The sequence below is a fragment of the Lethenteron reissneri genome, chromosome 20 (assembly GCF_015708825.2).
Source record: "Lethenteron reissneri isolate LAM-NWPU_2019-01 chromosome 20, ASM1570882v1, whole genome shotgun sequence".
In the NCBI taxonomy this organism is placed as follows: domain Eukaryota; kingdom Metazoa; phylum Chordata; class Hyperoartia; order Petromyzontiformes; family Petromyzontidae; genus Lethenteron; species Lethenteron reissneri.
Genome location: NC_083798.1, coordinates 2,821,086 through 2,846,660, shown reverse-complemented (window position 1 = coordinate 2,846,660; position 25,575 = coordinate 2,821,086). Strand labels below are relative to the sequence as shown.

Genomic DNA, 25,575 nt, shown 5'->3' with positions numbered 1-25,575 from the left:
CGCTGTTATTTACAGCAACCTGTGCCAAGCATTATTGACTGGTAATGCGCCACAGAAAGGAAAAAAAAACACATCTTGATTGCTCTAGTTGGACTACCCTGCTGATCCTAATGATAAGTCACACTCTAAGCCGCCTATGCCACAGAAGCACTGCCTCGAGCCCTCGAGAAGAGCACCGATCTTGCCAGGTGAAGAAGCTAAGCCATTTAATCGAGTTATTTGGACCTGCGCACCATTTCGCACAAGTAGATAATAAACTGGTTGTAATGCTGAAATCGTATTCTGTGCAGATCTCTTTATCAAACACTGCAGTCGGCTCGTATTGCTGAATACATAGACACACATAAATGAGCTCTTTGGTAAGTAAAATGTTAATCAGATAATGTCAAATAAATTGACTTAGGTCGCACAGAATTATGGGAATACCAACAATAGTCTTCCACCATTGTGATGAGGTTAGTCGTGCACTGTATTGTGTGCCATAGCCTGATCTGCTTACCAGGTTCAGCTGAGAATGTGGTTGTTTAAAGTATTGCGGCAGAATATATGCCAATGTTATACTGCTTGAACTTGTATTGCGTATCGTCAGTATTAAAATATCGAGCATATTTCAAGCTTGCGAGTTTTAAATCTCACTTGAGAGTAGACTAATCCTATTACAGTATCTCTGGAGCTGATAAAACAAGATCAGTATTCAACATTATCACGGATTAACCAGTGCCCAGCATACGAATGTGGAATTCCTACCAGTGGTTTAGACCCAACAATGGTGATGAGCAGCGCTCAACACAAAGTTGAGCGCTTCGACACTTTGATTTGACATTGTATTGGGGATTATCAGCAACACAGTACGATGTATGTCAATGGCAACGCTAGAGCAACACTTACATGCCACATGGGCTTACACGGTGTACTTCAAACAACTTGCATTAATATGAATAAACAATACAGCCTCAGACATTAGACCAAAGCAAGTCATGTCTAAACTCATGTGATGGCCTGAACTCGATTAATATTTCACATTGCTCAACCGGGTGAGTTTACGTGAAAGAAATGGTCCGTGTTCGAGTGACTCAGAAAGTGACTGCTCACAGCAAGACATTGAGCCGCCAGCATTACTGAGGGATGGGGTTCACATCCTAGAGCACCTGCACAGTGTGGCCAGGTGACATCCTGGAAGAGCACTTGTACTCTCAGAAGGTCATAAGTTCAGAGCCCTGGTTGGAGGTCGACTTGCCCTATGACTCCTTGGGAGTTGCTAAAGTTACTACTACTTTGTGGAAATCCAATACTTATTATATGGGTAGACTGATGCCTCACTTAGGAATGTTGAAGTTCCATTCCTGGCTCGACATGAACAGTCTACGTATATGAACACTGTCTTGTGTTCCTTTGAGATTATAAAAAGTTTGACCTCGTTTTGATGCCCGTCCAAGTGAATGGTCCTATGTACAGTAAGAGTAATGTTCTCAGCCAGCTCACCACTAAATGCACACGTGAATAATATTCTGTATATTATAGTTCACACTTATGTTTATATTATTTTATAATTTTATATGAAACAAAGATCATAATTGGCAAAGCTTTATGAGCTCTCAGCCCAGTCTTCAATGACCACTCAACATTTGTGTATACTGCTTGACTTTTCACTTAGTTCAATATATTCTACTTATAATGAATGAACACCTTGTGTTTTACTTCCATACAACAAACATGCCTGGGTATATAAGAGTATGCCGCTTAGTGTGTATGAGTGGGCTGAAGAGAGATTTTAGAAATAATCATGACATTCTGGTACCATTCTCTAACAGGTGATGTTACATGTCCTGGCGTTAGAGCTCTGAATTGCATTGCGTTATCATATCGTGGCAACACAGCTAGAGAACAATTAAAATGTGTATCAAAACTCGAGATTTTTGTCAGATGAGTAATGGGGCAAAACTCATCTCCATCGGCAGTTTCATGCCAGAAATGAGACTACCACATTCTCATAGCAGGGGCCAGCCTCCCCATTGGAAGACCACTGATAGCTTCCCACAAAGTGGTGATTTTTTTCTTGCCCACAGAGGCCTGCCAGACTGATTAATCCCATTACCTGGATTTGAGTGCGACTCTAGCACTCTCACGACATGGCCACCCGGCTGAGTAAATTGCAAAATAATGATGACAAAAGGGGGTCTGGTCTCCCTTTAATTAGAGCTGTTAAGGATGATTATGCATGAGCGAGCAAAGCCAGTGATTGCTAAGGCAAAGATGGCTTTGGCACGCAATAAACTCGTCCCTTCTGCCAGCAGCGTACTACATACTCGCCAGAGCTTTTGTTCTACGATCGCTGGGACTGCCCAACCGGACGGATAATATCAGTGTCTCTGTTGCACGTCCCCTTGGCATGGCAGATGCACTCGTGCTCACTGAACACATGTCCGCACTTGTCTGTTACTCTGTGACTCATGGCAGTGCACAAGCGCGGTCTCTGGTCAGTTGAAACTTGCATGTGTGGTGGTGAAAGTAACACGTGTGTATGTGTCTTTCAATATGCGCAGGGATGTGTTCCAGTCAAATAAGCAATCCATAATACAGGTTTTTATTGGGTTAGATCTCGTAAATATATAAATGTGTTGTTAAACCCGCCATCACCCGACACAGCCAACTAGTAAGGTTTGTCACGTAAACAGAACGTGCCAATTCGTCACTAGTACAGCACGCCAGTGTGTTGGAGATCTAAGCCACAACGTTTACAATCTCAGTACGGCGTTTCGCCAATAATTACAACTAGCTTCATCAGGCGGCAGCCAGATTTGTGGAAAAGTCCACCTGTTTCATTCCTAAAATAGAGGCGTAGATGGGATTTTCGCGAAAGCCTGCGTGGTAAACCAAGTAACCAATCATTGCATTTTATTGTATACATTTTGGCCTGTTTGCAATTCATAGCCCTTTTCCAAGTGTGTTATGGATAAACCATAGATTTCCTAAAACTGCTGGGCAGCAGGCACATTTGCCCTGCTTTATAACGTAAACACAGTATGGCTGTGGTTGCTAAATAATACATAAGCACACAATGGCATATACAATGCAGTAGTGTTGGATCGTTCATTTTAAGCGGCCATCTTTCATTGGACATTGCTGGTTGCTCATATTGCATTGGGCCACACGTGTGACACGGCAACACCTAGGAACCTCTTCTCCAGTCTGCTGGAGGGAAAGGGGGCATTGTGTTGTTTTCTCTACGCTCTTGTTGACCAATGTTTCCATTTTGTGGTATGCTGCGTGTCACACGTGTAATTTCTCTCGCCTCTGCAGAGCAAGTGCAGGAAACAAAACGCCACACCCTGTTCCTGTGCAACCGCAAGCAGTGAAGCAGCAGCAGCAGCAGCAGCCAAGGTAAGTCTGGACATAGGCAGCGGTGGCGTCTCGCCATTGGGAGCCAGTGGGGCCAGCGGCGACGGTGGGACCGGGTCCCCAACTCGTGACAAATAATTTTAACAAACTTGAACGACACATACCTGCTTATGATAAACATTTACACGCCCCTTTCTCAATCCCCAACCTCCGTTCTCCCCCTATCCCCTTCCCTGCCCCGCCAATATATTTATCAACTGGTCACCAATGAGAAACAGATACATATTCAGTTATCTCAAATGTTTATGAGTAACTTAAGACATGCAGAGCAACGTGTTTAACATTCATAATATTCCTCATAACTATACTGTATGTGTTTTTTTTGTATATATGCAAAGACAATTTTAAGTGTCACTAAATGCATTTGGTGCGCAACTTTCCTTAGTTCTGCGCCAGTGGTGGAAATTCTCCCTATCATTCCACCACTCTTGACTGCCCACATAGTGAGGACGTTAATAGTATCAAGCCTAGAGTAAAGGTGCGCAGAGTTGACTCTAGACTGAGATTAGTATTCACAAACCTGGATTGAGAGGTTTCCACTTTGCCGCGGCTATCACCTGGCCGGGTAATGGTAATGGTTATATAATACTGCTGAACAACATATTGACATATTTCCACATTTATTTTGTTGACTCTGTCATAGTTTCTCATGGCAACGAAGACATTTCCGTAATAACACAATGAGGAAGTTCGTCACGCTTACACCTGTTTCCAGTGCTGTCACGGTATACAGGGGTTGATGGATAGGTCCATTTCGTGATATAGAAAGTGGTGACCGACTTTCATGAAACTTTGTAAATGCTCTCCAGAATGCCCTTCGAGTGCTGTGCACTTGGCCCATTGATGTAACGTTAATCCCTGCTCAGGATAACTGTTTCATTTTATTCTTCAAACCACTCATGTTGCTGATACAAAATTGCTTTCACCTCAAGTGACTTTCACTGTGGTCACATGTGCAAGTCACTTGGGGCCAGGTTTAGTGAGTGAGTATGGATTTTCTCAGGATTAGTTGTATTGTTCAGATTTATACATTTTTTTCAGTTTACACACAAGCCATGTGTTTTAAACAGTTTTTTAATTAGTTTATCAATGCCTATAGTAATTGGTAACCCTTAAAAATTCTGTACCTTTAAACTTAGTTGTTTTTCTCGGTGTTGTGGCACCACTTCTTGTATGTTAAGCCATATATTTGTGCTCGCCCCCAGTATATTTTTGGGATTTCCCCAGATACTCTCACACAAAAAACCCGAACACTCCTTAAAATGGCATTGGCTAAGCATTCCAGTGCAGGACCCTCCTGAAAAGCTTTTTTGAGACTCGGCGAGGCTTTCCTGGATAAACAAAGGACATTAATAATTATGAGCCACACAGCTGGTCATGTACACCGGAATTCGGAAGGCCTCGTGTTCACTGGACCTTGGTAGTACATTGTAAGTCGTGTCGAGGACGCTCGAGGTAGGGGTGTAGTTTTGGCAAGAACGTTGGCTGACATTATGGTCAATTGGGCTTGTGACTGTGACCGGTAAAACTGTGTAGGGCTCTTCGTTTGGCAGCCATCATTTTGGCATTTTCCATCTCTGTAAAAACAAAGGTCGTTGTTAACCTCTTTATCGGTCTTTTTGTCTGTTTTCTATCCGTTTATGCATTAGTTGCTTTGATATTTTAAACTATTGTGGATGCCATGTCTCTTGTATTGGTGCAACTGTCATTTATAATGCCCCCTGCCATGCAACCGATGCATTGTTTAAAAAAAAATAATGTTTGAATATTCTTTAAGTGATTTTGTGTGCGCCTCATTGCTACAATTTTTTACGTGAGTTTGGCCACATTCTGCCAACAGCGGCTATGAAGCTTGGACTTGTTCTTTAGGTCGCAGCATGTGTTCTTGGCCGCTGTTACTGTCCTGTGACGGTGATGTTGATGCCGAGTTGCCAAAACAATACTTAAGCAACTCAGTCACCATGCTGACCTGGCTGAATGATAGTGCTTCAATCAATCATGCCTGAAACGCACAGACGTATACAGATACCCACACACAGATGTGCACACACACAAAGATAAAGACACACCGTATAGTCATGCAGACTGTTGGGGCAAGTGCTGTTAGCAAGCACTTCTGCAGCCGAGTATGGCACACGAGGTGTTGGCGTGGCTAGCACCATGCCTGGCCGCCTTTGCTCAGTGCTGATGTTTACATACGACACCTGGTACTCGTTTAAGGTTGAGTTGACCTAGGGGAGGCCCAGAACCGGTTCAGATAATAGCCACTGATGTTGGCTGGGACTGAAAATCAAGCTGAGGTCACTGAGTTTGTACCGCAATGTACTCACCACTATGCCACCACACATACAAAGACAAAGATCCTCGCATAGTCTTAACAGACTGTAGGAGCAAGTGCTGTTAGCGAGCACCTATGAAGGCCGGCACGGCACACGAGGGGGTGGGTGGCCAGCACCACGCCCGACCGCCTTTGTCTCCCCAGTGGTGATGTTTACACACCACACCAGGTACTCATTTGAGGCTGAGTCGACCGAGGGGAGGCCCAGGGCCGATTCAGATAATCGTCACTGGTGTTGGCCGTGAGCCGGAATCGAACTCGGGTCGCCGGGTTCGTAGCGTGGCTTAGTGCTAACCACTCCATTACCACTCCATTACCACTTACACACGCGCACACACACACACACACGTAAAGACAAAGATATATACTTAAGCGCTTGAGGTGCACATTCGTTAATGCCAGCACATCACACAAGGTCAATGCATTGCGGGCGCCATGTCTGACCAAAATAGTCACCCCCACGGTGTGTGTATACATACCAAACTAGGTACTCATTTTGGAAAAGAGTCAACCTAAGGGAGGTCTAGGACATGTTTGGATTCCAACTCCCACTGGTGTTGTGCGACTTTTTGAAAATATTTTACTAAAAAAACTCAGATATAAGTTGAGTTGCACAATGTACATCATCTTCTCATATACTGTTCATGCATTGCCGGTTATTGCATTGCATATATAAAACATGTTTTTTTTAAATTTATGGATTAATTCCTATTACTCCACAAACATTTTAATAATGGACACTTCCCAAAGAACAATTCTCACAAAGACACATATTGAGCAAATGCATTCACAGTAATTTCCATGCAAAAGGAAAAATGTACCAAACCACATGATTTGCCCCATGTGTGTTGAACTTTTTCTATATATATTAAACAAATCCCTCTTGCCAAGATCCTTGCTTCCATTTACAGAGTTGTATCCGTTACTCACGTCCTGTCCTAGTGAAACAGAATCAATCGCCAAAAATAACTTGATTTTATCCCCAGAACCATAACATTTGCTCCAGCCCTTGTCTACTTGGGGAACTCTTGCCGGCTGTGTTGTTTCTTTTATTAACAGCGTTATCAGAATGCTCGGTTGCTGCAGCAGAGGGAGATAAATGGGGGAGAGGAAGGTGGGATCAAGTCTTTGGGTCATCTGGAACAACGGTGAGGGCGATGTGGTCTCGGGAGCCAGTGGAGAGATCTGAGTTAGTCAGTTTAACACGAAGGCTTTCGCGACCACAATTATCCATAATAGAGGTTTTTTTTGGGGTGATGTGGTTTCGTACGAACGACACGTTTAGCGACAGCATTCTGCATCATCAGGGGTATGTACGTGAGCAATATAGGAAGGCTATCGAGGAGAGATTTGCAGTAGTCAATTAGCAGCAGATGTGGTGACGACAACATTCAAAGGTCTGCGTGAATGAATTTCATGATCCCGATTGATGTACTGCTATCATATGGACACCTGACAAGCTTTGTGAGTTTGGGAGTTTTACTAATCTACAACAACCGCAGGCCTTTACCTGCAAAGTTATAGATTACATATATACCACTTCAAGGTCAGTCTGTAGTATTTAAGTTATGGGTATGGCTCCTATCATCATAACGTGGAATTTCCACTGCCGGGGATGACAGCTCATCCGCAGTGATGAGTGCCATCCGGTTGCTGCTTTGAGCAGAGGGACACTGACTTGGACTTTTGGGTCTGCAATGCAGCCTTGATTTAACTGTCCTGGCAGGAGTTATCTCGCTATTGCAATTTTTCTAGCGCCAGGCCAGAGCGTGATATTAATAGGCTGAGTTATCAAGCTCTGCACGCTGGCTATTTAGCGATGACCTCGTCTCTGCTGCAAAGAGGTAAACGGCGAGAGCGGTGACCGGCGTCGAGAAGCGGTGTCATGAGTTCGCCGAATTGTTCTGCGGACGACACGCGACACGTTCGCTCCCAGCCACTGTAAGTATCCCAGTGTTATAGTGTTATGTTTCACCTGCTGCTTAGCAGTGGTCCCGCTCAGCCGTTGTGTGTACAGTTTTGAAGTTCCTGCTGTATTCACTATTGAATGTGCTCCGTACGCTTGGCTTGTGTGTGTGTGGAGACTGGGCGTTTCCTAGGTCGACTCAGCGTCAAATGAGTACCTGATGCGGTGTGTAAACATCGCCACTGGGGAGACAAAGGGGCCCGGGTGTGATGCTGGCCACCCACCCCCTCGTGTGCCATGCAGGCTTTCATAGGTGCTCGCTAACAAGACTTGCCCCAACAGTCTGTTAAGGCTACCCGGGGGATTTTTGTCTTTGTGGAGACTGGGTGACCGTTCGTGTATTGCACTAAGACCTCCGGGGATCTGGGTTTGATTCGGTGTCTCCTTGCTCGAGTGAATATGGTGTGATGCACATATATGTTGTCAATTGTAAACATTTCGTGATACTATGACAGGGAAAGTTTTACCAAGGACAACCACAGTTGACTTCCTACCAAGTTGTACTCATTTAGTTTACCGCAGATAACTTATCGGTTAATAAAATGAGTGTCACTTTGTGGGAAGCAACAGTGGTTGTCATCCTGATTGATAGACTCACCCCGATCATAAGCACGTGGAATTTCCACCTTGTGCTCGGCACCATCAATGCAGAGGAGTAGTTCCTCAAAGCTAGTTTTAGCAGGGACACTTTTTTTTACTTTTCGATTTAAAGCTTTCGTGACTGCAGGGATTCATCTTCTTGGTTCTTTCGGTAAAGTCACGTAGAATGGAAATAATAAAACATAATAAAATAATATAATAATATAAAATAATATAATATATTTTATTATGTTTTATTTTATTTTATTATTATTTTTACTTGTAAAAATAAAATCTCCGCATGGCTGCTGTTAGCCAGGCAATAAAAATAACCTGGATGTCATCTGCCCTGGTTAAATTTAGATCATTTCCCAGATTTATTTACGCATTCTGTGATGACTGCCGTTTTGTATGTATGTTGAACTTCTTTCGCACAGTACGTAGCCAACCTTGCTTATCGGAGGTGCGGGGGAAGGACGACACATTATGGAGTGTGCATGTGTAGTGGTTTACTGTGACTGGTTATTCCAGCAGTGTTCAACTTACAAGTGCATAGTGAGTGGAATTGATTGAGGATGTAAGTGGATGTAAGTGCCCCAGCAATAGCTTTCTGTAATGCTCAAGTCAGAATTTAGTGTGAATGTTTACCAAGTTTGCTTTATGCCCTCTCTGTATTAAGTTCTTGCCAATCCGATTGTTAAAAGTAAAAGTGTCTCCCTGCTCGAATGTGCGTTGGATGATGCTCATCAATATTGGTGGCACTGAACCAGCGGTAGAAATTACAGATTCCCATACCAAGGGAATCGCTTCCGATCAAGATTTCACCTCGCAACATTTCGATGGCACGTCACACACTCTAACCAGAGTGGCCCCACTATAGCAATGAGCACAAATGCAATTTCATACCTCCACAAGAGAGAGGGCAAAACTGCTAAATCTCTGTTGTTAAATTGAATACATCCTTAAGATTGGGAACACTTATAAGCTTACTGGTAATATACATGGTCATTGTCATTATACTCATTTTATATAAAATGTGGAGGGGTTTTTAACGTATGCTTATGGATTTTTTCATACATTCTCATCACATATTAGATGCACCTTCTGCTCACACAACTACATTATGAGATCATAACCACCACCACCATTGCCGTCATCATTAAAAACAAGCGGTCACGAGGCTGACGGAGACGTGGTGAGAGCGCGCACAAGTCCGAATGCAAGTGTCCAATTTTAGCAGCATCACCGTCCACCCACTAACGCTTCTTCCATGTTCGTTGCCAAGGGTCTGGGGAATGCGGCAGAGGGGATGAAAAGGAACAAAACGCGGCGCAAAAAAGCTGCAGCTCCAAAACGGCTCGAGTCAAGTTCATGCAGCAGTAGTGGTTTTTTCTCTCTCTATGTCTCCCCCCCCCCTCTCTCTGTCTCCCCCCCCCCTCTCTGTGCTGCGTGCGCGTGTGTAAACCCGCTCGTAAGCACGGGCCGCACGATTTGCATGAAAAGTACTTCGGTGCGCCGAGACCCCATTGGCCGAGAGCGGAATAATTAGTGGAGTGATGTGGAAGCCCTCTTCACAGCGGTGCCCACTTTCCCGTCGGAGCGCAGCTGCTGCGGAGACCATTTAAATTGCGCGTCCCAGACGCACGTGGCAGGGAGCCGCACACTCGGCCTCCGATGTTCGGAAGGGGCTCGCGCTGATTCGGGAATCGCCGCGGGGATTAATCATGCTCTACTCCTCTCTCAGGTCGGTGTGTCCACGTAGTGGTTGGCGCACTGCGCGCTGCTCCGGTGACGATATCAAGCACCTAGACGGATGTTTTGAAGTAAATTATGACATTTTCTATTGTTGATAAGTCGTACGGCGTTTTGGGAATCGGCGATCATCAATATTCGTCACTCTTTTTCCCCACGACAAACAAGCCCAAGGGTATCCCAGCTCAAATGTGCATTGTCCTTTGCTCATCTCCACCGGTGACTCTCGCACAGACCGTTTCCGCATAATACAACCCTTGTTAACTTTACATAAAGTGGTTGTGCTGCTGTTACGAGGGGTGATGTAAAAGCATACGGTCTCACGTAGCAAACAATGACGACTGTGATGGCGATGCGTTGTGCTTTTGCAAGGTCCCCTTGCAGTGCGTTGCGCTTTGTCCAGCGGCGTTCTGGGGTTTTAAACCCTTCCTGGAAGAACTCTTTGTCTTGTTCCTCAAACCACTCCTCAAACCAAACCGCACGTCACGGTCGAGGGTAAATTTAATTCCCCCGCGATGCATTTTTCTTCCTGTGGAAACATGTGGAAGGAACTAAGAGCATGGTTTCTCGAGAATTGGCCTCCTCCAGTTAAAGTTTACGTGATTTTTTGGTCCACGTCCCAACGATGTTGTGCCTTTGTCGAGTATTTTGCAACATATATGAAGCAAAAACATCGATTTTTTTTACAAAGGCACTTTGATGCACGTGTTACGAGTTTAGGAATAAGTGCTAAATCAGTTAATTAATCCAGCAATATATCAACATCAGAATCTTTATTAACACTGGAGGAATCTGATGACCTATGAAGCCCTTTTCCCAGATATCCAGTAGGTTTTCACAGATACATATATGGTTATTCCAGAGAGCTAAAAATTTAACGACCACTCTGTAGCTTCTTATAACCTGAATAAAAATTATTCTCGTGCTTATTGTTAGTCCAGCAATTCTTTGCAGCTCTTGGTCAATCCACTGCTGGATGAAGGCACCCCGTCCTTTGCTGATCTTGGGTGTTGTTTGACCATACTTCGATATGTCCTTTAGCTCGGGTACGTGAAATGTTGGGACCAGTTTCAATAACACTCGACATTGATGTTAGCCGTGGCTGGAGAATTTCGCTCGGGTAACCGAGTTCATGACACACAGGACACCAGCGTTTTCATTTGCACAAAGTGAAAGTTACTTTATCGACCCTGAATGAACAATGGGCCGAGTAAACTCTCTAGTAGTGTGTCAGATTAGTGACAGTTCGTTCGATCGCGAGCTGGGCGTCCCCAATCAGAGGGGGCCCGCAGATGAATTTAGCGTCTCATAAACACGACGTTCAAAAAGCGCCTCTGGTAATTCGGGGCCCATGTCGAGGTGGCATAAGGTACCTTTCGTCAAACGCTTTGCAGCGGATGTGAGTGTGGTGGGGGGAGCAGGCTTGTGTGTGGCATTTTGATTAGGCAGCTCTTTCTCTCCATCCTGCTGGCAGTCTGCCAAGCAGCTCCCCCCCCCCCGCCCACTGTGTATGCAATACGTACTTCACCAGCCTCCACATCTCGGCTCCAGCCTCCCTTCGTTTGTTCTCAGCAGCCATAGGCAAGAGGAGGCTGCAGTTGTTGTCATGGGCTTCGTAAGTACGTATGCACGCTGAACTTCTTGCGCACCGTACGTAGATAACCGTGCTAATCGGAGGTGTGGGAGAAGGGCAATGAACTAAATACAAAAAGCAGTTCTGTGTGCGTGTTGAAATTCGTTCACACTGTACGAAGCCAACTGTGCTAAGCGGATTTAGAAAGAAATGAGTTTTCAATTGTCTGCACGTGTGCCAGGAAGGAACCAATACTCAGGTCATATAACACGAGGCCGATAGTGATTCTTAGTAACTAGGTTCGGAACCGGGTTTGAGTCTACCATAGTTAAACGGGGTTCTGAAGTGCCGTGAGTTGGTGGCATCAGCCCAGCCACCAAAGATCGCGCGAGAAAACCCTCGATGCTGCAGTTTGATTTTCACTTAATTCGGCAATTTCTAACATGGAGAGTTGAAAATGATTGGTTTAATCACCGTGTACTAAATGCAATTAGCAGGGCACATCAAAAGATCGAGTGAACAAGCGGCTTGTTTAAGTTACTTCAGAAGTAGTTCTGGAAGTCCTCTTTTGGCCGGCGCTATCGGCACGATGCACTGCCACTGCTCGTAATCCCTATGACACAAGTGGAATATAATTGTGGGATTTAAAACAATGTGCACAGCAGCGCAGTTTGTGGCTGCAGCAGCTTGGGATTACCTTGTTCTGCTTGAAGGAGAACATTTTCTTTATCCAATTTATTTCCATTTGTTTAACTGATGCTAGTTGTAATTACTGGCGGAACGTCGTACTCAGATTGTAAATGTTGTGGCTTGGCTCTCCAATACATTGGTTTGTTGTACTAGTGACGAATTGGCCACGTTCTGTTTACATGACAAACCTTACTAGTTGGCTGGGTCGGGTGGTGGCGGGTTTAACAACACATTTATATATTTTGATTTGAAGCTTTCGTGACTGCAGGAATCCATACTCAACATGGTATTCGTATTGATTTATTTTTCAGGTTGTGAGTGCATTATTCAGTCACAGTGCCACTCTGCAGGATATTATAGTGGTTATCTTTTAACCTGGAAAAGCCTCAACTAAGCCATAGCAATGCTTTTTAGGAGGTCCTCTTACTTGGAATGTTTGGACAATTTCCTTTTTGTAGTTGTGCCTGTGGGAAGAAACCAGAAATCCCAGAGAAAACCGATGTATATGATGGAATACCGCTCAAAATAACCACCGATATGTTGGCAACCCACTTACCATATTTCTTGCTACATCCCTGCAAGTGGGTAGCACAGTCATCTCTGCACAATGCAACAGCCTCATATTCAAAGCACTGTCATTAAATTGTGCCCCAAGTTCCCCAGCATGCTATACATATTTCAGCATGACCAGAGGGCAGTACAGCAGATATCAATTGTAGTGTACTATGCTGCAACATCTTTGCTCCCTACCTTCGCCAACCCGCACTGACCAGCGTGGTGAAGTATGGTACAATGAAAGCCCCCACAATCTGCGCGGTGTGGGCGAGGGCCTCATCCAACAGGGGATTGACAAAAAGGCCCGCACGTGTACAGACGAGTGATGCTGTAGAAGGTTAACCGATCAACACATTCTTACACCGGTACTCTGCAGCTAAATTATGGCTTTTTTTGCATGCTTACAGTTTTGTTTAAACCACTTTTATACCATGGTCGATGTCAAATTCACACCGCGTGACCACGTGACCGAATGTCAGTCTCTTGCCTGGAATTCAAACCCAGGGCCTCGGCGTTCCTGGCTTGGCACTCTGACACGAATATAGAAAAGCCATCCAGAGCCACCCAACCTCCTTACTTTTGGTAAAAAAAAATTTGCCGTTGCTAAATAACGTGACTTTTAAGGCATTTCTGCACAGAATAAGTCATGGCTTGTTTAGAACTTGCAGTTATGACTGTCCCGTGGAATGTTCACAGTGGTGTTCCGTGGTCTGCCTGCCTCTATATATGGCCTGGTAACCGTCGTAGGAACAAGTCGTCTCATGCAACGTGTTTATAGAATGCACTGCGTTTTGATAATCAAGCAAAAACATAGGTTCGTCATAAAATAACAGGTTAATAAAAACAACATTTTGTTGTAAATATTTTTTTATTGATCCAACCACGGAGGGGGGGGGGGGGGTTGTACAACTTCCGCGACAGGTGAGTGGTGCATAGTGGGATAGACAGCTAGGACAGACAACCAACGCGGACGTGGAGGACCGGAGCGTGATGTGGTACGAGCGTCAGATCCCTTCGGGAAAGGAAGGGGGGGCAAGGGGGGGGGGGCGTTCAGTCACATTTCAAGTTCAGTCAAGTAAACTGAGGGTCTCTGGAGTGGAATTCACGAGGGAGCCCCAGATTTGGGTGAACTCCCCTTCCCTATTCTTCCATTTCAGGCTGAGGTGTTCTAAAGCTGCAAGGGCGAATTGGGAGTTATGCCAGAGGGTGAATGAGTGGGCCCCATGATTCTTTCATGAGCTCATGATGGTCTTTCTAACCGAAATGTTAAATGCTTGGAGAAGGGCATGTTGGTGCCTGGTGATACCTTGGGGTTTAATGCCCAGGACGGAGGATTCAATGCTAGGTAGTATCTCTGTGCCAGACATCACCACGTTGTACAGATCGATTATTTTATCATAGTATGTCCTGATGGTGGGACAGTTATAGAAGGCGTGAATGTACGTTTGGATGGTGAACAGTTTTCTTTTTACTGTCACTCAGAGAAAAGGCAAGATCTCAACATGTCAGCTGAAAGGCCTTTTTTCCCAAAAGTCTGAAAAAATCCTGGTCGATGAGGTCCTGTAATGCTTTGGTGATGGAACTCACTTGGGTACAGTGTAGTACACTGAAGCAATACATGGATAGCTTGTATAGTTCTCAAAACATCAAGATGACAAATTAATTGAATTATACAACTTTAATATTGTACATTGCACATATCCGTAACTGCAAAAGTGATAATTTCATTTCACTAGAGATCCTGGTTTAATCACAGGTGGCTGAAACCTGGATTTAACCCGAGAACCTCGGCAGGGCCAACCCACCATTCTGGCATGTGCATTAGTCCACTGAACCACCACTGGTCATGAATACCACTTGACCTTGACATTAATAAGAATTATGGTATTGTAGTGGCATCCAGAGGTTGGTGACCAAGGCGACAGACAATGTAATACTGTGAGAACAGAGCTAGGGGGTCAGTTGCCAATTGTCCAGTGGCGACTTGATCTCGCAGAAGAATGCGAAAGCGGGGTGTGCTGGCTTCAGTCGCATTCCGTGTGATGACCTCTTGACCTTGACCGACGACGACGATAATGGCGATAACAGCGATGACCACCTGTCTTGCAGGTGCCCTGATGAGCAGCTGACCGGCGGCGAGCTCTGTCCTCCTGGTCGGCTCTTCTGCCTGCCCGACAGTCCGCCCAGGTCCTGTGCGACCCATGGGCTGTGCCCCAGCGGTGGTGGTGGCGCGGTGACGCAGGGCAAGCTGGAGTGCCCCGCCGAGACGCCGAGCAGAGGAGAGGGCGCGTGGTGCGAGCCGGAGCGGCGCTATGGCACGCTCGTGGGGAATGAGCCGCGACGGACGACGCTCAGAGATGCCAGCACCATCACGGGTAAAGCCCTCCTCCCACCCCCCCCCCCCTCTTGTTTTTTGGGTCGTGCGATCGTGCGAGGTCACCCCGCAATGATTGGTCCAGCTTCTGTACGGTTACATTGACGGCGTCCGTTTAAATTGGTATCATTATAGGTAATGGCATGATGTTACATTTGTTACACGTGCGATGCCAATTGTCATCATAAACAAAAATATAGGGCAAGCGATGTTCATTTAACAATGTAATGGTTCACCATCACCAATTGTCTTGATTAGAGGTTTTGTTTTAATTCAAGAATGCACTTTTATATGCTGACAATGAATATAGTGCCTCTTAGTGGCTGCTGTGTTTACATGAACCGTTTACAAAGAACATATTTGAATTTTTGAAAAAATCCATTCGCACACTTACAATTCAATACATGTATCGATCTAATGATTTAAATATGCTTAGAAAGCATCTTGGAATTTCGGTTTAGAATGTCATGGGAATGCCTGGCAGATGTGATCATAAAAAATGAGGTTGTGCAGGGCAGGGAGACACAGGAGGGAAAGTTAGAGAGACAGCCGTTGGATTGGTGCCCAGAGTTCAGAGAGCACGGGAAATAGCTCACGCCAGATGTTGGGATACCGTGAGGGGGTGCAATGGAGGTTTGGTGTTCACTGTGCGACGGTCGTGGGCTCTGGCAGACAGAAGGCCGTGAGAGCTCGGTGCGATAGGATCGGTTGCGTTGATCTTTACAGCCTTTCTCACCTTTAGCAATTTATATTGTTTCACAATGTTACCGAACAGATATGACTTTCATATTGACCATTGGCTTCTATGTCGTAATGTTCGAGTGACAAGTACGCAACTCGCATGTGCAACATGCCAAGTGTTGAGGAGTTTCTTTGCTGAGATACAAGTTTTATAACCCCTCCCCCCCCCATTGGATGTTGTTTACACAGAACAAAGCTGTGTTGTGTTGTTCTGCACTCTGCCTATATCCTGTAACTGTAGTGGTACACTCGTTTGATGATGTTACAACAGTGGTTGCATTACCTGGTGTTTGGCAGGCTTGCTGCTGTTCCATTTTAGACTATCATATATTCAACCCCGCATCTATCATCCCTCATACGTCCAAATGAGAATGGGGAATTTTTCATTTTCCATTCACAGCCTTGAGCCAGTGGTGGACATTCCTCGTTACTATGGTTGTGGAGAGTTCATCCATACGACATGGCTATCGACTTCCTATGTCTGGCCAAATTTTAACTCGCAACATTCTGATTGCGAGCTGCGTGCTCTAACCGTAGCGCCAACCAGTCATATCTGATCCTCGTATCTGATATGATTAGCCATTATAAGTTTATATCCCTGTAGATCTTTGACAGCAGGATAGAGCAAGGCTGCTCGTAGCGATTAAACCAGTACGCACATACGATGGTGTTTTAGCAGTGAAAAATGTGAACGACTATACTTTCACAATTTACATTGTTGTCTGGCTGTCGTGTATATGTGTTTATTTTTGTGAGACTAATTTTCTTTTTCCTGCATGATGCTGTAGAGGTTTAACATATGAAACCTCTGTGTGTATTGCTCCTGATTGCAGTTAACATTCTCTGCCGCTGTGTGGCACCATTGCTACGCGTTTGGAAAGGCATTTGTCAGAAATGGCAAATAGGTGGCGCTAACATGGACCGAATCATTCAACATCTAGAACATCTGCTATTTACAATAAGCAGAGTAATAATGGTTATTATTCAGACATGTGACACGTGGAGTTTTCCCTCCCTCTCAAACGGAGAGAACGACTCAGGTGTGAGGAAAAACAGACACATGGAAAGGCTGCCAGGTGGTGAGTGTGTTAAGATGTTGTTTACATAGAAGTCACCATCATGCTCCAGTTGATCACCATTGATCTCCATCCTGTGCCAGACACTGCACAATACATTTCCACGTTGATAAGCCACTTCGTTGAGCTATCATTTGTGGCCAGGTCGCTTCTGAAAATGAGCTACAGAGCTCAGTGGGCCTTAGCTGGTAAAATAAAAATGGTTAAAAGTCCATCAAAAGTGTTGACAGATCAGTCCCTTGGGGCCGGGTGGGGGACCCCACCCCCTCATCCCCCACGGGGAAGTGGGGGTGCCGGGAACCGCCAGACCCACGGAGTCTCTCCGCACCATCTAGTTTCGAGTGTAAAACGTTTCTGACTGCTGGGCCAATGGGGTCCAGAATGTCGTGTTTTATATGCAAAGGGGAAATCGCAATGCGAGGTTGTGGAGGTACTGTAACAGTCAGTGGACCATGGTGGCTGGGACAGTAACTTTGCAGATCAGGTAGGCACTTGAACAAGTGGAAGCACGGATCACATTGCAGACGTCAATTAGAAGTTGTGATAGTGAAGTTACCTATGCAGGATTGAGCATGGCAAGTTACCAACACTGGCACTGAAGCGGCACCTAGAGGACTGCAACCAGGGGGACGACCACAAAGCCAGATGGTGGGGTGGGACACTGCCAGCTGAATCAGAGCCATCTATGATTTAAACCAGCAGATGGCAGACTCTGAGAGCCAGATTGTTCTGGTGGTGTGCGTGGTATAAGCCAATGATCTCATTCTTGCCTCAAATACAAAGGCGAGTGTCTTCTGACCTTGCACATTTATGTCAATCTGCATGTAAGTGCCCATTTGAAGACTCGTGACTTTGTTCGCGAGCGAGACTTTGGAACCTATTTTTCATTCGTATAACACCTAAAACCAGGTAGTGGGATCCTGTAAGAGCAGACCTTGGAAACTCGGAGATGAACTGGCACAAGGGAAGAGAATGACGGTGACGTATGTTGCCATCGGTGGCATTGTCTGATTCCCCCTTGACCTTGACCACGTACAACTGCTCAGGTGCCAACACGGTTGATGGTTTGACCCAGTGTTGTTCACGGATTTTCACAGGGGGGTCACTTTCGCCGATAAGACATCGTCAGTGTGAGGGCTGTCACACATTTGAAGCCATTGGGGTTCGACATCACGATGGGGGGTATTTTCACATTTGTCTATTGTCCGGGGCCGCACTAAAGGCCACGAGGGGCCCCGCCAGTGGCAAGCGGGGCCTTGCTGTGAAGAACACTGACCCGGCCGATGCCGTCGCAGACGTGTGCAGCAGCGAGGAGCTGGCCGAGGTGGAGATCGTGAGCCTGATCGAGGAGCAGCTGCCTCTGTACCGGCTGCGGGCGGACACGGCGCTCGGCTACGACCACGACGATTGGCTCCACACACCGCTGCTGCAGGAGCCGGCAGATGCCGACCTCGAGCTGAGCCTGGAGCTCATCGAGGAGACGCTCAAGTACATGCGTGAGTCACTGGCCGCCGTGCGCTGGCGCGCGGACACGCAGACACTGCAGGGCTCGGGCGAATGTTGCCACCTGGCTCGCCGCCACCTGGCTGCCTTTCCGCCGCTTGTCTGTTTGTCCTCGCGCACCTCTGAGTCCTCTTTAATTTTTCTGGTTTCAAGCTTTGTTTGTGAGAAAATGGACTTGAATGTGGGAGTGATGTCGTGTGACGTCGCTCCCGTCGTTTGTAATGCAACGCCGCTGCAAAAGTGCTATGGCGCTGAGTCTGGAATTACATTTAAAGATATGTTTCTCAAAAACGAAGCTTTACGCCCGTGTTTTACAGCCCCGGTATACACAGCGTGGGTATTTACCGACGAGATGGACACTGTTTTAGCATTTTTGTCAAGGTAAATTCATTTCTCCCTTTAAGAGAGCTATAGCGTAGCATTCATCTCCTTTAGGCTCTCAGCCAAGAGTGACAATTCCACATTCCTATGGTAGGAATAATTTTCCCCCCCACTCTTAGGAATTTCAATGAGTTGCTTTTATTGGGCTGATTCAGTTCGAAGGCACATTGAATCTTGAGAATGTCTAACATGATCCTGGTTTGACTTGGACAACTTGCAGCCATCAGAGTTCAATTTCCGGACCTTGGCTACCCCCCGTCCTCTCAGCCCCCTCCCCCCCCTTCACCAACCACCACGGCCGAGTAGGGTGAAGCATGGGAACTAACACACAACTGCCATGACATTCTAGATTTGAAGTTTTCGTGACTGCAAGGATCCATACTCTTTGGTTCTTTCGGTAAAGTCACGTAGGTGGAAAAATAAAATACTAATAAAATACAAATACGAAATAAAAATAAATACATTTAATCACGACGTTTCGATTGCAACACAAGCAATCATCATCAGGTGTGACAACCGCAGCAAGATATTTTTTTTTGCCATGTCATGTGTTGGAAGGCTTTTATCATGCGTGGATTGACAGACGGCTGTAAACTATTGATCACAATTCAACTGGGGTAACACACATACATACGCATGTACAGACAATATAATAAATACCCACGGATACAAAGTACACATACTCCCTCCCCTGGACTTGGCAACAGATCGGCGGTGGTTGCCATGGCTACCGAAAACTGCGTGCTTTTAACTACTCGTGCAGTGTATTCATTTACCACTTATTTTACCACCGATCACTTGAATGCTATGGTAAAACTTGAAATATTTGAAAGTTCAAATTAGTATGCGGTGCTAAAGTTGTGGCCTCTCGGCTCGTGTGTACGGTGGATGTAGGGATGCAGATGAATGTATGTGTGCGTGTGTGCGTGTGTGTGCGTGCGTGTATAGGCGAAGGTTATTTAGCAGTTAGCGCGCTGCACTACAAACCCGGCGATCCAGGTTAAATTCTCGCTCGCGGCCAACATCGGTGACGAATTTTCTCGACCAGCCCTGGGCCTCCCCTACGTCGACTCGGCCTCAAATGAGTAACTGGTGTGGTATGTACGCATTGCCACTCGGGAGACAAAGACGGCTGGGCGTGGTGCTGGCCACCCACCCCCTCGTGTGCCGCACCGACCTTTATAGGTTCCTGCGAATTGCACTTGCCCCAAAAGTATGTTAAATCTATACGGGGGATCTTTGTCTTTGACCCCAAAATTAGTAGTTCCCCATATTGCTGAGAAAAGTTCAACATATTCCCGCCCAGTAGATGAATGATATAACCACATGAAGGAAAGTTATATGTTACGTTTTATTTGCAATGCAATAAACTACGGTGTAATGCACTACAATTGGTGACAGTGTCGCTGCTGTGAATCTATACAGGTAGTCCTCTTCTTACGATGGAGATGCGTTACGACGACCCCATCATAAGTCGAAAATATCGTAAGTCGAAGATGGCCTCGCCTACCCAGGAGTCTTAAAGAATGGTGATAATTTAGCAAAACAGAGCAATTTACAGTAGCGTACTGTATAAACTATATACTGTGTGTATTTATTAATTACAATACTGTATTGCACAGTAAAATGTAAAGTAAAAAACAAGGTCAATTCTTAGCCTACCGATATGAACTGCAATTTTATAGAAAGTTGTTTCAGGAAACAATCCTGCCTGCTATAAAGAATTTTTAACATGCATTTTGTCGTATCGCTACCGCCATCGTAAGATCGAAATATCGTAAGTCGGACCATCGTAACTCGGGGACTATCAGTACCTGATCGCTAGAGTAACTTGTAGAATTTCGTTTTGCTTGTGAACAATTAGAAAAATTTGCAACGATGCTTAAGAGTGTGATTTAGGGTGTAACATCAGCGGTGAAACCGATGTCTTTCACGTGGGTCATTCTATTCTTGTGTATGGCAATATGTTCAGCATGAGTCGTCACTTTCCCAATTAAGTGGCAGCCTTCACACGTGTTCAAGTTTCACTCTTCAACGTGCGGTTTTCTCGATTGGCGATCACTATTTCATCCTTGCCTATCGCATAACCCAGCCAATATAGCCCCGCACATAGCGACACATAGTGATGCTACACGGGAGTCACATGTACTAAAGAAGCCCAGTGAATATGCTTTGCTCAGATATATCTGTAGAATACCCGTGTGAGTGTATGCTGACATCTATCCAGCTTACCCAAAGGGTGTATTGTAGATAGGTGAGCCGGAGTGCCCATGCCCATTCAAGGTGTTTGCACTGCAGCATTATACGCAACGCAATGCTTGAGTATATTTGATCTGTTGGAGTTGTGACCAAAAACAACGTAATCACTCTGATCGTGTAGAGCGGCACATCTGTCGCGTGTCCCAGGCTGACCTGAAGGAGTTTGAAGGTTATTCAATGGGAAACTAAAACAACAGTCTTTAAAGCACACAAACACAGTCCATGATGCAATTTCAGCACTCTTGTGGCATCACTTTGAATCATTGCAGTGACAACCCTTGAGTGTTATGACCAAATCATTTGACCATGATTTTAAAGTGTTTTTTTTATTAGTAACTTTGCCTTCATGTCAGACAACCTCAAACATTCAGCATAGGCATACAGCCACTGTGTATTTTTTGGGTTCGATCTGACTTGAAACACCGAGGTTTGCATGGTATGTTGATCTTCTTTCGCATCGTACGTGCTAATCGGAGGTTTGTGTGTGTGTGGAGTTCATGCGGGGGCAGTGGCAGTGTTGCGGTTAGCGCTGCGCTGCCCTACGAACCCGACTACTCGAGTTTGATTCACGCTCATGGAAAACACCAGTGACGAGTATCTGAACCGGCCTTGGGCCTCCCCTATTTCCACTCAGCCTCCAATGAGTACCTTGTGGCTTGCGTAAACATCGCCACTGGGGAGACAAAGGCGGCCGGGCGTGGTGCTGGCCACCCACCCCCTCGTGTGCCGTGCCGGCCTTCATAGGTGCTCGCTTAACAGTCTGTTAAGGCTACACGGGGGATCTTTGTCTTTGGAGTTGATGCCACAGTACTCACCACGTGGCTGCTGGGATGAAAAACCCCCACTCGCCGCGTCTTTATTTAAGGGACAGCCTCGAGACCACAGAGATTACACGCCTGACAGAGTCTCCCAGCTCAGCGATATTCACCTGCACGTTCATCCCGTGCTTCCTGCTCCGCAGTGATACATTCACAATCTGGCACTGATTTTGAAGCTGACAATGTACAATGAAAGCTGCCATCTCAAGCAGTAGCATTGGATACAGTGGTTTGAACTGTGGTCATCCACCAGAGATGAAACAATTGTGAAAATTCATCGAGTCAAAGTGTCTGTCTGCTCAAAGCAATGCGTGGGGTCCTGAGCCAGTGGAAGCAATTTTACATTCTGTTGACAAGAGCCACTTTCTCTTGGCTAACCTTTGATTGTACTGACCTTAGAGCAGTGGTTCTTAACCTTTACTGCAGCCTTGCACCCCTTTGGTTCTCAATCGAGAATTAGTTTTTAATGTTAATAAATACATAGTTTCTATAAAAACAAAGTAGTTGTACTTACGTTTTGTGTGTTTTTTATTATTTTCCTTCTAAAAAAATGTGGCCATGTCTCGCACCCCCAGAAAGGGCATCTCACACCCCCAGGGGGTGCAGCGTGCACCCCCAGTGCCTGAGAGGGATGGTGGGCTGAGTCGACTTCCAATCAAGATCATATATATTCTTGGTTCTTTCGGTAAAATCACGTAGAAGGGAAATAATAAAATAATATATATTTTTTATAAAACAATTCAATTCTCACGATGTTTCGATTGCAACACAAGCAATCATCATCAGGTGTGAAAACCACAGCAAAAATTTTGAAAAAAGTGCCACTTTATATGAATCTCTGCAGTCACGAAAGCTTTAAATCGAAATTCAAGATCATATAACCTACTCTTTGGGTCTTTTGGTATAGTCACGGTAAAGTCACTAGACTTTACCGAAAGACCCAAAGAGTATGAATTCCTGCAGTCACGAAAGCTTTAAGTCAAGATCATTTAACCTTTCTATTGTTTGTTGAGCACTTTCACTTAGCATGATCTTACCATATGGCAGTGAAATTGTGATATTTTTCAAATAAGTAATGCATGTTCAAGGAATGAAAAAAACATCCCAAGCAGTAACCTCCTGAAAAACAGCTTGAGACGTAGGCTGGTGCTTTTCTGCATCCGCTAGTAACATAAAATATTTGCTGGGGATAAAAGGAGTAATGGCGTATCTGACTTACCACTATTTACAGGGTGTGCCTTTGCATTGTGCAGGGGGGTAAGCAGTTTTCCAGTTGCTATGTTTGCAGAGTAAATAAGATGCATTTTGAGGGCCTCTATTTTGACAAAAGCAAACCAAGTGCTGTGGAGGCAAAGATCGGTAGATAATGTTGAACTGTAAAGTGCGTACACTCGCTGGGCTGTGAGATGTTCAGGAGATGGCAGGGCATAAGAGGTGTTTCTGGGCCTGTATGTGTGCTACTTTGACTTATTTATTTTCATGTGTGGGTTTTCACATGGTTTTCTCCCAAATTGAATGTTTCCTGAAATGTGAGTGCTACGGTGGAGACATGTTAACTACCTCACCTGGTATACAGGAGGTCGTCGGTTCGATCTCGACCCTGATGCCTGTATATTTGTGGTTTGCACGTTGTCCCCGTGGTTGCATGGATTTTTCTCCGGGTCCTCCAGTTTTTCCCTCCATATTTAGAATCAACATGCTTTTGTAGATGTATGCAACCCCAGATTGGTAAATGCAATGCATTTTTTGACTGGGAAAATCGGACTGCACAATCTTGAAGTCGACATTTAACTCTGCTTACAAAGTGGCAGAATGTGGTGAGGTGTATGCAATAAATGATTTGGTATTCCTTATCAGATCTCTGCTTGGTAAACATTTGTTGGGTGCAAGATCCCTTCGTGAACTTGACTGGGTCATAAAATGAGACCTTACCTGTCTGATAACGCTCAAGAATGTGGTTATTCGTTCAAATGGGAAAATAATTCACAGCACAAATGATACAAGAGTTACGGTTCTATTTTGTAAGGATTCTCTATTCACGAGTCAGATCAATTGTATTTGTCATCTGACGTACAAGCAAGGATAGTACTTCCGATGACATTTGCATCTATGTGTGAGTGAACTTAGGTTGGTAAGAATTGCACGAGGTAGTACACTGCTTGCTGTGAGCATATCTGTCAACTGGGTCATAAAATGAGAGATTGAGTAAAAAATATTAATTGTGTATTTCTGCCTTGCGATGGGACTTTGTAGGATGAACGTTGATATTTATAAGGGCACGGGGTGACAAATAAGGTCCGAATTGGTCTGTAATAAGGCAGGGCATTCATCAGGGGTTGACAGGCATGTGTGAGTGTTTGGAAAGATGACAGTGATGGCTAAATCACAGCTCCAAACTAATTAAACAGGTGAAAACGAACACCGACAGTTAAATGTGCATCAAGAACAGTGCACTCGGACTCTTGGCTTACGTACGTGACAACAACTATGGTGTAACGATTTTGCATTTAGGGTTAAGTGTATCATATTAGTCATGAATGGTATTTGAATAGTCGCTTATTGATAATTATTCATTGACGAGGTGTTGTTGATCGGAGCACTTTATGGATGCTTACAAGATCGACAGTTGAACTCCGATCAAAGGTTGTGAGTTTCAGTGTTTTGTGTTTGCTGGAGTTGATGAGTATTCTGTCATGTGAATTCCATACTCCTTGCGCTATGGAATGACTGCCCTCATCAAATGCAAGTTCGAGTGTTGGCTCTGGTCGAGCAACGCAGTTGAGTGCTCGTTTAGCACGGAGATGGTGACATTAGCTTTATCAACACCACGGGTAAACTGAAGAAGAATTCCAATGTGGGCAGTGTTTGGTTTTGGGTCGTTTAGTAAAAATGGCTACGTACGGGGGGGGGGGCTACCACCCCCCCCCCCCCCCGGTAGAGTTCTGCTCAAAGTACAGCGACAGTCCCACAGCTCTCGCGACACCAATGTTGGCCCAGAGTGCCGGCTATTAATAGCCCGTCAACAGGGCGCAGTGTCGATGCCGCGCCTGGCCGTACCTTGCCCTGTGAATGCTGCCGCTCGCCGCCATTGGGGATGCGGCACTCGACACGTAGTGACCCAGAGCTGCTGACAGATTGGCAGAGCCGTGACCCGAGCGCGTCAAGGCTGGGGCGTGGAGCGGCGTTAGTGGCGTTGGAAAACAAAAACCCCGGGCCGCCCCCTCAAGCCTCCCCGATTTGCCCTTTCCTTCGGAGTTATGATCATCGCCTGTTTGTCAAAGTGGCACTGTGGGGGATTTTGACAACTGTCGAGTTTGACGAGAGTGTAGAATGTAATTGGGCGGTTACACAGGAATGCAATTATGGGAATAATGAAGGCATGTCCGACCTCAGCGTCAAATGGGCTGTTTTATTTGTTGTAACCACTTGGTGTTTAAGAATAATTCTACTCCAGAAAACACAACGTTATTCGTCTGGTGTGTTTTAGTACGAGAAATGTATTTGTGATGCTGTCTTTTTGATATTGAGGAATTGACCCATTTGCACAAAGTAAAAATTCAGATGGGTTAAA

General features: G+C 45.3%; 1 protein-coding gene across 5 annotated transcripts in view; it reads left to right on the top strand.

Annotated features, from left to right (window-relative positions):
- The window catches only part of LOC133344601 (trafficking kinesin-binding protein 1-like), an 83,132-nt gene that overhangs the window by 1,960 nt on the left and 55,597 nt on the right, over nucleotides 1-25,575 (top strand). The window contains exons 2-4 of one of the 5 annotated variants that reach the window (XM_061554609.1): nucleotides 3,301-3,381; nucleotides 14,962-15,227; nucleotides 18,339-18,539. In XM_061554609.1, the coding sequence (XP_061410593.1) occupies nucleotides 18,536-18,539 (4 nt within the window). In that variant the 5' untranslated portion in view covers nucleotides 3,301-3,381; nucleotides 14,962-15,227; nucleotides 18,339-18,535. Of the gene's footprint in view, nucleotides 1-3,300; nucleotides 3,382-7,542; nucleotides 7,679-9,909; nucleotides 10,027-11,627; nucleotides 11,654-14,961; nucleotides 15,228-18,338; nucleotides 18,540-25,575 lie in introns of those variants that run through there. The other 4 variants (XM_061554605.1, XM_061554606.1, XM_061554610.1 and 1 more) reach the window with 4 other exon arrangements.